The sequence below is a fragment of the Ursus arctos genome, unplaced genomic scaffold, assembly GCF_023065955.2.
Source record: "Ursus arctos isolate Adak ecotype North America unplaced genomic scaffold, UrsArc2.0 scaffold_17, whole genome shotgun sequence".
NCBI lineage: Eukaryota > Metazoa > Chordata > Mammalia > Carnivora > Ursidae > Ursus > Ursus arctos.
In genome coordinates this window covers 39,435,186-39,447,329 of record NW_026622841.1, presented here as the reverse complement: position 1 = coordinate 39,447,329, position 12,144 = coordinate 39,435,186, and the positions used below count along the sequence as shown (strand labels likewise).

The following is a 12,144-nucleotide window of genomic DNA, read 5'->3' as shown; positions in this document are numbered from 1 at the left end:
AGCTAATTTATAATAATTATATCAATTTTCATCTATCGTGGTATCCCCATGGAATTTTTTCAACATGGTATACTTTTGAGATCTGAATCAAGATAAGAAAAACTTAATTTATATTTTCCCTAACTATAGATTTAATAAAAGGAAGAACAGTTCGTAATGATTTACTTATTGATGATTGATGATTAACTTATATGAAATAAGCCATAAAAATAATAGAATGCTTTATTAACCAACTAAATTGGTAAACAAGACAGTGGAGTTTCATAAATTTTATCAGTCATACAAATAACATTTAATTTTGAATGTAAACAGAGAACATGGATTTCCTAAATAAAAGACAAATCATAGATCCCCTGTGAGATAAATTTTAATAGTATTTGAAAATATTTAAAAGAGCCCAAACTGCTTAATACAAATTCATTTTCTGTACTTTCCAACAATTCTGATAATACTTTTAGAGTGTCTTATTTTGCTAACCTTTGGACTTTAATTCTACTTTTTGTTCAGATATAAAATTTCTCTTTCCTATTGAAGTAAATACAAGAAATGAAAACATAAACAAACATATAAATTAATGTTCGGCTAATGGTTTTTAATTGCTCAGAAAATGTTCTGCACCTACATTCAAGATTATAACATGTCATGATTTATTTCCAAATTTTTAATATTATACCTAAAGATTTCTAAACAGGTACCATTGTCAGAGTAATGTATACCTCAGACAACAGAAATTGAATTACCCCCCAAAATTATTTTACTCACAATTGCTATAAAAATCAAACACTGTGGACATCCTATAAAATAAAATATTTATTTTTTAAAACTACTTTTATATCCTGCTCTAATATCCAATTTCACATCAAGAAACAGCTTTAATCAGAAGCTGTAATTGAGAATAAGAAGAAGAATTACAAAATTTTAAAAAAATTAACCACTCTTTTCAATAGTTAACTAGTTAATAGATTAAAGAAAATGAAACAGGTTTTTGGTCTGAATGAGAAATTTCCATGTGATATACACTGTATTGTCTGTAAATGTAGAGAGTTTGGCACAAAAGACTACTAAAATATTATTTAAATATATGGCTTCTTTCTAAATTACATTCAAAATAATCTGTTAACTCGTGTTCATTCATTTATCCATCATTCAACAATTGTTTGGTTAAGTGTTGCTTTCATAGATTTCCATGTTTTAACATTTACGTGCTAGAAATTCATTATTTCTGATTTTCCATTTTCTTAAAGTAATTACCAAGGTAGGCAGAGTGTTAAATTCCAATATGGATGCTCATTCCATTTTTTAGCATATTTAAAAGGCTAAGCACCGTGGATCAGGGTTGCAAGTCTAATGCCTGCCAGGCGGTTTCACAAACGCTTGAAGATGGTGGGCCTCTGTCAAGCTAGACAGTGCGCGTTCTTGCAAAGGTATTTATGTTTTAAAAAGGTAATAGTACATCCTGGTGGGCAAACAAAACATATTTGTGAGTCTAGTATATGTGCTGCCGAAGCGAGCACCATATTTGTGAGTCTAAGTCAAACCATGGGCATCAAGGTTGCAATTCTTTCTTGGAAATCCTCCCATCTGATGCTTACCAAATCTCTGTGGCTCACATTATTGTGGGCTTGTTCTGGTCCCTGCCTTTCCAACAATCCTAGAAGCTATAGGAACCTGATTATGCATCCATATGGGCAGAGATCCAAGGACCAAGTGCTGAAGGCTCCTGAAAGCAAACCGTGCTGAGAGCACCGCCGCAGTGTGAAAGTGTAGTGAGAAATGAGTACTTATTTACCAAATTGAAGACCGCACCAAAGAATACTTAAAAGTCCTTCAATACATAGCCACTCAGGTAGAGGAATCAATTCTCTGGGACCAAAGACAATATTTCTAAGAGTATTTCTAAGAGCAATCTCCCCAGAATTTTGAAAAAAAAATATTTAATTTTCATCTCAAATTAAAATTCTTTTTTCATTAGCCTTGACAATACCCAGGTCTCCCACCACACACTTCATTAGCATAGAGAGTAACGTAAGTTTTCAAATAGAAGATGCAAGAGCACGCGTTGGTAGAGTCTTGAAAAGGGCAATATATACATGCATATAAAAGAAAATTAACATACGAAACTTTTCTTTCTAGAGAATATGGAAGTTATATCAGACGAGGAGACTTTAGGGGCGCTTTGTATTTATAGTATCCTTATCTATACATGACTCAAAGTTTACTTCCAATAAACAACATATTAGCAGATGCTGCTATCATTTTACATTCAATAAACTCCTACATATGCATTTGTAGATGTTTCTCTGTTAAAACACACATTTATTTCTTCACACATGTCTTTGCTAGCGTCCTAAATTTGGGTTCCAGATGATCTAGAAACTCAAGCCCTTCTTCTTCCTGCCGATCACTGCAGCAGCCCACAGAGCCGGCCATAGACCCTTTTCCTTCATAGTTATAGGAACGCACGTAGTCTTCGGAATGTTTACGCTCCTCGTCTTGTCCACACAGATACACCTTCTGTATCAAAAAAAAGCACATTTTATTATTTTTTTAAAGACACCTAAACATATTAGCATAAAAATAATGTCTTTGATTTACCTTTTACTGTTTAATTTTTAATCAGAGTGTGTCCTCTAATGGATTCCTACATATAAAAAATGCACATGATTGGTCTGTATTATATTCATTCTGAAAATATAGCAGATATATAAATACTCCTAGAGAACACATTTATGAAAATTAAAGATACACACACATCAAAAAGCTAATTTACAATTTCCCATTTGAACATAAGATTTGTATAGTTTCCATGTATCTTTGTAGCGTCTTCACATACTTGGGGGGACCAATATAGGCTATGATTCTTCTGTTTATGTACAGTTATATAGTGACAATAACGTAATATATTCAACTGGCTAATATTCACCAATATTGATTAATCTGAACATAAAACAAGGAACTAAAACCCCCAAAATAAAAGCTGAACAGTCTATCTGGCCGATGTCGATAGCTAGGCCTTCATAACTAAACAGACGATTCAGTACACTAAAAAATGTTTATAATTTATGATCCATGCATCACTCTATACAAATCTTTCATTTCAGGTGATCTTCCTGGTAATTTTTAGGGAAGAAGCTATCGGTCTTCTTATACTTCCTAAACATGTATACACATGCCATTCCCAGATAGTTGTGCAGTTTTGTAAACCTTATTTTAAAAATTAAGCTTGAAAAGATCATTTTTTCCTTTGGGCTTGGGCCTGAAACCTTATCTATGATAAAGACTGAAAAGGTGATGGGTTCCAGGTGCCTGAGGAGTAAAACTTTTGGGAAATCCTGATTTATAAATAGTTTTTAACTTTCATGGAATACGAACTCAAAGACACTGGCACTCACCTCGCCAAGCCGAGGTTGGGTGAAGCTGTGCCAGTCGTTATACGTGTATCTGCCAGTGTCCGTTACTCCCTGTCCTGCTCCCTTGATAGATTCCAAGGTCTGATGTCCACCTCCTTTGCTGGAATCCAAGGTGTAGCCACCTTTGACCATCTCAAAGCTTTGCTGTGTTTTGACTCCTTGGCCACCGAGAGTGCCAACAGACATGCTTGTGTCACAAATGTTGGATGTCTGTGTGGGGAGTCTAATATTTGCTTCCTAAAAATAAAGTTAGAGTTATAAGGTGAGCGAGTCGAATTGAAACTAACAATTTCCTTTCATTTCTTTTTTTTTTTTTTTAAGATTTTTATTTATTTATTTGACAGAGATAGAGACAGCCAGCGAGAGAGGGAACACAAGCTGGGGGAGTGGGAGAGGAAGAAGCAGGCTCACAGCGGAGGAGCCTGATGTGGGACTCGATCCCATAACGCCAGGATCATGCCCTGAGCCGAAGGCAGACGCTCAACCGCTGTGCCACCCAGGCGCCCCTCATTTCTTTCCCATCAAAATTCATTATGTTGAAGTCCTAACCCTCAGGGCCTTAGAATGTGATCTTGTTTCAAAATAGGTCATTATATATGTATTTAGTTAAATAAAGATGAGGCCATACTCAATTAGGGTGGGTAAGGCAAAATTTGGACACAGACATGCACACAGGGAGAAGACTGCCATGTGAAAATTTGATTTATACTGCCATAAGTCAAGGAATTACCAGTTTGTGATTCTTTGCAGTCCTACGAAACTAATACAATAGAATTACGAAGTTTGGTTCCTGGGTGGCTCAGTTGGTTAAGTATCTGCCTTTGGCTCAGGCTGTGATCTCAGGGCCTTGACATTGAGCCCTGCGTGCTCCCTGCTCAGTGGGGAGTCTGCTTCTCCCTCTCCTTCTGCCCCTTCTCAAGGCTCATGCTCTCTCAATTTCACTCTCAAATAAATAAATAAATAAAATCTTAAAAAAAAAGTTAATGCATGCAGGGCATGTGGAGTTCTGCTTGACATAGTAAGTGCTCAACAAACATTAGTTGTTGTTATTATTATTATTATGTAACAATCAGCAGTTACCATTCGATCACCATACAGGCCATACAAAAGTGAAATCTAATTTACCGTCACTTCTTCTCCGGGTCCTTCCGTGTTTGACACAATTAAATTTTGCTGGGCTACGTCTGGAAAACATTTCTTTACTGTTCTCTTAGCAGTAACACAGAAACAAGTGAACAGAATACCTACAAAATAAAAAGTATTTAAGTAAAATAGTATTTTTTTCATGCAGGTGTATATCATTTAAATCATGATTTTTAAAAAAGTTTCTTCACAGAACTTTGAAGAATTTATTCCATAAATTGAGATCTCTTTGGATCGTGAAATTTAAAACACAATATTAACAAATGTATTAGTATTTAGACCATCTCTGTCTTGTTGAGATTATGTTCTTGGCAAAATGAGAAAGAAATCAATACAAGTAAGAAGGATGAAGTGAGCGTAGTTTACTAACAGGTCTCTTCTCAAGTCCAGAATTAACTTAAATGTTTCTCTTTTCTCCTCCACACTGAAATACTAACTCCCTTTGATTGAAATTTAAGCTAGTATTATTGATAATTCAAATCGATACAAAACACTTAAAGGGCATTAGGCATAAATACAAACATGAAAGGCAGTGACCTAAAATCTGGGCCCGGTTTTAAAAGTGTATGTCAAGTAATAACCGCGTTAAGGGGAACGTCTAGTTTAATCTGAAGCTCAAAGCAGTGAATTAGGACACGGTAAAGACTATAAATGCAGATAGGTTCTGTATTCAAATACATTGTCAAAAAAGGAAAGGAAGGCATGAGGGAGGCTGAGTAGGAAGGAGAGATGAAGTGTGGGCAATGGTTTCCACCACTTCTGCATCTTGAAAAAAAGTTCACAGAATGCAAAATCTTAACATTCTTTGCATGCGTTACTTTTCCTCTGTGGTTCACCATATGACCGTTTTCCACTAACAGGAGTCCTTTTTTTTTTTTTTTTAATTACAAGTTTCTTTCTTTTTAAAGTTTATTTATTTATTTTTAAGTAACTCTACACCGAACGTGAGGCTCAAACTCACAACCCCGAGATCAAGAGTCCTGTGCTCTTTTGACTGAGCCAGCCAGACACACCTCACTGGAGTCTTCTTAAGACGTATGTTAAATCCCTTCATTAATAACAGTGAGCATAAAGATCTAAGTGAATTTTGGAATACTCGTCACGGATTCTTCCTGTGTGTAAACTTGGCTCGCTAAAAGACTATGTTTTGTATGGGAAGGAATCTTAACCAATTTCTTTATTTTACTTGTGGAAAAATGAGCTCAAAGAAGAGGAAATGATCTATACAGCATCTCACACCTTCTTATTGAAAGAACTAAGCGTACACCTCCAAAAATTACTTTAAATTTAATTTGCTCTTACTGATATGTTTCTTCTGTGAATCGAAACCCCAGGCATACAGTACACACAAGATTTTTAAAAGGACACATTTACTGAAGGCTATAAAGGTCATTAAATAAAGATCAACCATATATGTATATTTTAAATATTAGATAAGCTTTCAACTAACACATTCTAGATAATTATACTTACATAACAACAATGCAGAACCCAGCACCATGGCAAGAATAGCCCATCTTCCAAGTATTACATTTGATGGCTTAACATCTCTCACGTTTTTAATATTCATTTTACAGTCAGACGGGGTTGTACAGTCGCAGACTCTCACTGTTAACATGTGTTTTGCATTTAAACCATGTCTATCTTTTATTATGATAGGCACAGTATAATAGTTATAATCAAGAGGTTGCTGCTGACGGAGAATGGCAGTTTTACCTAGAGAAAAAAAGACATAATATATATTGATAGGACTTTTCACTCACAATATTGTTTCTACTTGGTATGTTTGGGGCAAGGTGGGGGGAAGAAGGTGCAGAATTTAGCTTAAAGGAAAAATTCTATGGTGTTTTTGTTTGTTTGTTTGTTTGTTTGTTTTTGAGAGGGAGAGACAGAGAGAGAGGACAGAGAGAGAGAGGAGGGGCAGAGGTAGAGAGAGAATCCTAAATTGACTCCACACCCAGCCCAGAACCCTGGGATCATGACCTGACTGAAATCAAAAGCCCATGGGCACTTAACCTACTGAACCACTCAGATGCCCCTCATTTTTTTTCTAAAAAATGGTTTTGCTTTCTTGAAAAACTAGGGAAAAGAAGTGATATTGCTCTACACAAAATACATTAGACTGATCTATACGTGACGTTACTCAAATATTATATTAAAATGGATTGATGTGTTTTCTTAAAAGATATTTGGAACAAGAATCTAAACATAAATACATTATCCATCGCTTTAAAAAAGTAAGGTATCACTCTTTTGTCGGGGCTGCCAACACTCCATTCAGACCGAGGAAGACCCGGAAGCTTCGGAGCCACGGGAGCCACGGCCACGGCCGCGTGGGCTAGCACCGGAAGCCCCCGGGGGGCCGGGCTGCTGCGGGCGGCATGCATTCGTCACCGCTGGATCGGCTTCGACAAAGATCACCCAGGTCACTTTGTAAAAGTTAGTATGAGGCGTTACTGCTTGAAGAGGAACCAGAGCTGCTGCCCAGCTGTCGACCTTGACAGACTGAACCTCGGTCAGTGAGCAGACACGGGTAAATGCTGCCAAGAACAAGACGGCAGCTGCCCCTACCACTGATGTGCTGCGCCCCGGGTACTGCGAAGTTCTAGGGGAAGGGAAAGCCCCCCAAACAGCCTGTCTTCGTGGAGACCAGATTCTTCAGTGGAAAAGGGAGGAAGAGTAAGGGGTGTGGGGGGTAGGACTGTGTCCTGGTAGCTTGAAGCCATGTGGAGGGAGATTCATTAAATGTTAACAAGAGCTTTTCAAAAATAAAAAAATAAAAAGCAAGGTATTATCTTTTTTGGGGGTATCAATAAAATAATTTACCAAAATGAATGCTTATTTATCATAATGAACTAAGGTGGATGTCAAAACCACAGCCATCTTAAGTTCCTCCTGATTAGAAGATTTAGCATAATTACATACCATTCTTTGTTTCTAAATTCCAAAGTTTGTTGGCAAAATTATCTAGAAAGAATTGAAAAGGTGGACCATTTTCAGGTCCATCAGCATCTACAGGTTGGAGAACAGCATAATCCTTAGCGTGCTGACAAATTGTCACTTCTTCATCAATCTGTGGTGGGTGATCATTATAATCTTCCAAAAGAACTACTAATGTTCCCGTGCAAGATCTGCCATCTAAGAAAAATTAAAAATAGATTATTTCTTCATTTAAAAACTTATTTTCAACATCTCTGTGATACACATCTGACCTCTGCTGTCTAGTGGCTGTCTGAACTTGAATTTCACACACTTTTGGATCACAAATACCATTGCTACAAGTACAAAATAATGACATGTCCCTCTCCCTTGAAGATTGATGGCTGTATCAGATGATATCTTGAGGTGCTTTTTTCAAATGAAAAGGTATGAGATTATGAGCAATGTCACTACAGAATAGCCACTTGAAAATGAAATTGATTTCTTACAGCTTTCTTTGTGAAGAGCATATGTTCACCTTGAATATACAAAGACTTCACATGGGGTCTTCAATCACTTCCTTGACTTCCTCTTCTGACTCATTTCTTCACATATTCTTTGCTCAAACTGTAAAACTTCTCATCAAACCCATTACGTGCACTCTTTGCTGTCTGCTTTGGTACATTCTGTTGCCATTGCAGGGAATACTTTTCTCTTTGCCTGATAATATTTGGTTATCCTTCAAGAACCACTCAAATATCTCCTCCTCTTGAAACTTGCCGTGACTTCTATGGACAATGGCAGCAATAGTCTCCTTTGATTTCTCAGAACACTTTGCTCATCACTGACTCACACACTAAACTGTGAACATGTTCATCCTAAGAACTAAGTCATGCTCATCTTGAGAGCCTAATGATCTGCCTAGCAGTTCTTGGCTAACTTATAACTTCATACTAACACCTTGAACATAAAGCAATTACTATTTTATACTTCCCAAAAAACGTGGTTGAATAAACCGTAAAAATAAGTTTGCACACCCTCCCTAATTCAATAAAGGCTTTTGACCATAGGAGCCATTACTCATCTCCAGATGGCCACTGTGACTGGCCTGCTGCTTTACACCTTAAGTCTCAATATTTTTGATGAAAATATTGCCCATTATTTAAGAGATAATGAAGTTCAACAAATGTATTTAAATTTTACCACTTGTGATAAGATAATAAGCTACAATAAATGGTAAGCTTTCAAAATTGAAATGAACAGAAAAATAATTGATACAGTTTCTCATTTTTTTGCTTTGAATGCTGGTCTGAATTTGGAGCATTAGATAAATTCAGCATTTATCAAAAAGACTGCTATAAATCATATGCAAATATAATCCATTTTTAATTTGAAATAACACTTAATTACTACAAAATTAATTTATTAAAAGTTATTTTAAAATTCATTACTTCACAAAAGGCCACTATTGTATATACCTCTTTAAAAATTATTCTATCTGAACAAATTTTATAATATCTAGAAATAAAAGAGAGATACAGCTCTTCTAATAAGAAATCTGCAGTAGGACATAAACATTTTGATCCTGAGAAATCTATAGATAAATTTGAATACAAGTAACAACGTCAAAATCAGCAAACTAACAAAAATGTGAGTTAATTAGCACAATTAATCTAGTTAGAGGAACGTAATATAAACGAGAAGCAATGAAACACCCTTTTATAGAAAAGATACATTACTTGTGATAATTAACATATCATTCCTAGGGAAGGGGGACTTAAGAGGTATTAAGAGAGGAACTGAATACAGACGGAATGGAAACAATCACAGAAGATGTCACTGCCTTTCATGTGAAGAAGCTAAGGGATCTGAATTTCGAACAGGAGGGACAGTGCTGTGCTAGGCAGAGGGTGACAGCAGGGAAACCAGGCTGCTTGACAAAGAAGACTGACACAAGAAACAGAAGTAAATAAATTGGATTTGAAGAAAGCTAGAAGAGGGGCGCCTGGGTGGCTCAGTCGTTAAGCATCTGCCTTCGGCTCAGGGCGTGGTCCCGGCGTTGTGGGATCGAGTCCCACATCAGGCTCCTCCACTAGGAGCCTGCTTCTTCCTCTCCCACTCCCCCTGCTTGTGTTCCCTCTCTCGCTGGCTGTCTCTCTCTCTCTGTCAAATAAATAAATAAAATCTTTAAAAAAAAAAGCGAAGAAAGCTAGAAGAATGTCTAGGTCATCATCCTGAACTATTTATGAACACCAAAAGTAAATGTTCATGTGGAAATACAAGGAATTACTTATATATTTGGTCCTTGGAAGTATATATTAATGGATTAAAGTTCAAATAAACAAAAGCATTGATGTCACCATGTGGTCTTACATTAAAATGAATAACGTCCATGTTTTTACTTCTTTATGCGCACAGCCAGGTTATCCATGAGCCTGGGACATAGATTCTTAGAGTTTAGGTTTGGTGTTTCATTTCCTTGTATTTTTAGCAACAAAAGACAAAGTTAATTTCTTATATTTCTATTCTCTGTATTTTCCTTCTCTTCAAATAGTATTTCATTTTCCTATCACTAAGCTTCCTCATTTCTGTGAAATTTCTCTTTATCCTTTTATGGGGGCAGCTCCTAACTGATTTCTACTTCCTATGATACCCATACAGTCTTCTATGGGGAAAGTTGTCATGCCAAGAACCTCTTATGAGAATATAGGAATCCTTTCATTCATATCATGTGAGAATTTGACCTTGTCTTCTGAATTCTAGTTTCTATGGTAACTTGCCTAGTACTTGGGACTAACTAGACTATCAACATTTGTGCAATAAATGAGTAAATGTAAATCCTTCTTTGACGTCATAATTGTGCTCTTAAACCATTCAGCTTTCACTTCTGCTCATACAGGAGTAGCAAATCACCCAGGGTTTTAGAGTGGTGGCAACATTAACTGTATTTCTCAGCTAATGTTTTCTCCATTCTTTAGTAGTTTTTTTTTTCTACCTATACTGAAAGAACTACATTAAAAGTCTGTGTGAGAGGTATCAAGAGGAAGGGAAGATGATATGCATGTGGTTAAGTAATGATATTTACAATGATATTTACATTTAGCTTTTTTTTTTTAAAGATTTTTTATTTATTCGACAGAGATAGAGACAGCCAGCGAGAGAGGGAACAGAAGCGGAGGGAGTGGGAGAGGAAGAAGCAGGCTCCTAGCGGAGGAGCCTGATGTGGGGCTCGATCCCACAACGCCAGGATCACGCCCTGAGCCAAAGGCAGAGCTTAACCACTGTGCCACCCAGGCGCCCCTACATTTAGTTTTTCTTTTAGATTTTGAAACCTAAATATTTTGGGGCACATGGAAATAGTACTTTACAAGTGCTTGTTTGTGCATTTGTAGGGTGCGTACATTAGCCTAGCAGCACATGTGTGCAAACATACTAGTAAACACAGAGAGGCTGCTGTGTGCGGATCTCAGTCTTGGATAACCAGTTTTGTGGCTAGACTGGCCTTTGTGGTTCTTGTATGATTGCAATGTGTCCTAACCATCAGGAACTTCGGGTGGGGGGAAGGTTTATTACTTACAAGTCCTGGAGATTATGTGGCACTCCTGGGGCCACATGGCGAGACTGTGGGGGTCAGGGAAAAAAAAAAAGCTAGCCTGGGATACTGCTTTTATTGGGGTCAAGAGTGGGGCCTGAGGGTTTCTCAAGCTCACTCTTTACTGGTGAATTTAAAACATATGAGCAGAAATTTAAAGTGCTTGGAAATGAAAAAACAACAGCCCCAGGGGTCAGTTACTGAAATCAAGCAAGATCTTTAAGATAAAGGAGCCTGGGCTGGTAGGGCTATTGTGATGTGATCGTTCTCTAGTCTGCTGGGCAACATTTATTCCAGATAGCCATCTTTGAAAAGGATGTCTTAGCAATCAAAGCTTAAGTCAGGCAGGCACTTGCATTACATCAAGCAAAACTGTCAGGGCACACGCTACAATGGTCCACATTCAAAAATGGTGTACTGCGAGGAGTGTACGTTCAAAAGGATTTGGAAATTACTACTTTATGACATTTGAAGGACATTTCTTCGCAAGGTAAGTTCTAGAATTAACCTTGGAGAAGGACTGCAAACCATGGCAAAAGACTTAAGAGTCATGGTTTGACCATTTCTTAGGAAATAGGATAAATGTTCTATTCCCCGTTAAGAAAGGCTCAGAACAGACCTACCTTGAACCCAACTGTTTTAGGAGCTAAACCCTTTCAGCAAGTTCAAACCATAATCATCCAAGTATGTACTCCTGAAAACAATGGGGATCTAGGAGGATGCTACCCCGTCTTTGGCCGTTCGTCCTCTCCTAGTTTTGCATTACTGATGCACTGGAGCTGACATTGGGTAGTCTCCACTAAATTGAGCCATCAATGCAAATCTGTTTTGCATTAAATTTTGATATGAAAATTAACAAAATTCACCCCAAGATTTCCTTAAAAATATATCCTCTATTTCTAGAAAATTGCACTCACCTGTATCCATGGCAACCACGGAAACATTGTATTGGTCGTTTTTTACAAATTTTGATTCTCTATCTAGCACTTTTATAGTTCTCAAGTCACCAGTGTGTTCATTGATTTCAAACCAGTTATCTTCATCTCCTATCTTCTTATACCTAGTTTTTAGAAATCAAAT

At 37.0% G+C, this 12,144-nt stretch overlaps 1 protein-coding gene and 1 pseudogene across 2 annotated transcripts in view; one reads left to right on the top strand and one right to left on the bottom strand.

The window, feature by feature from the left end:
- Nucleotides 1–314: 314 nt before the first annotated feature.
- Nucleotides 315–12,144, bottom strand: part of DSC1 (desmocollin 1) — a 30,597-nt gene continuing 18,767 nt past the window's right edge. The window contains exons 11-17 of one of the 2 annotated variants that reach the window (XM_044383141.2): nucleotides 11,982–12,124; nucleotides 7,479–7,691; nucleotides 6,027–6,269; nucleotides 4,536–4,654; nucleotides 3,393–3,647; nucleotides 2,596–2,641; nucleotides 2,430–2,514 (exon numbers count right to left, since the gene is read on the bottom strand). In XM_044383141.2, coding sequence (XP_044239076.2) covers nucleotides 2,606–2,641; nucleotides 3,393–3,647; nucleotides 4,536–4,654; nucleotides 6,027–6,269; nucleotides 7,479–7,691; nucleotides 11,982–12,124 — 1,009 coding nt within the window. In that variant the 3' untranslated portion in view covers nucleotides 2,430–2,514; nucleotides 2,596–2,605. Of the gene's footprint in view, nucleotides 2,515–2,595; nucleotides 2,642–3,392; nucleotides 3,648–4,535; nucleotides 4,655–6,026; nucleotides 6,270–7,478; nucleotides 7,692–11,981; nucleotides 12,125–12,144 lie in introns of both variants that reach the window. The other variant, XM_026496145.4, reaches the window with a different exon arrangement.
- Nucleotides 6,722–7,273, top strand: LOC125282720 (60S ribosomal protein L27a-like; annotated as a pseudogene).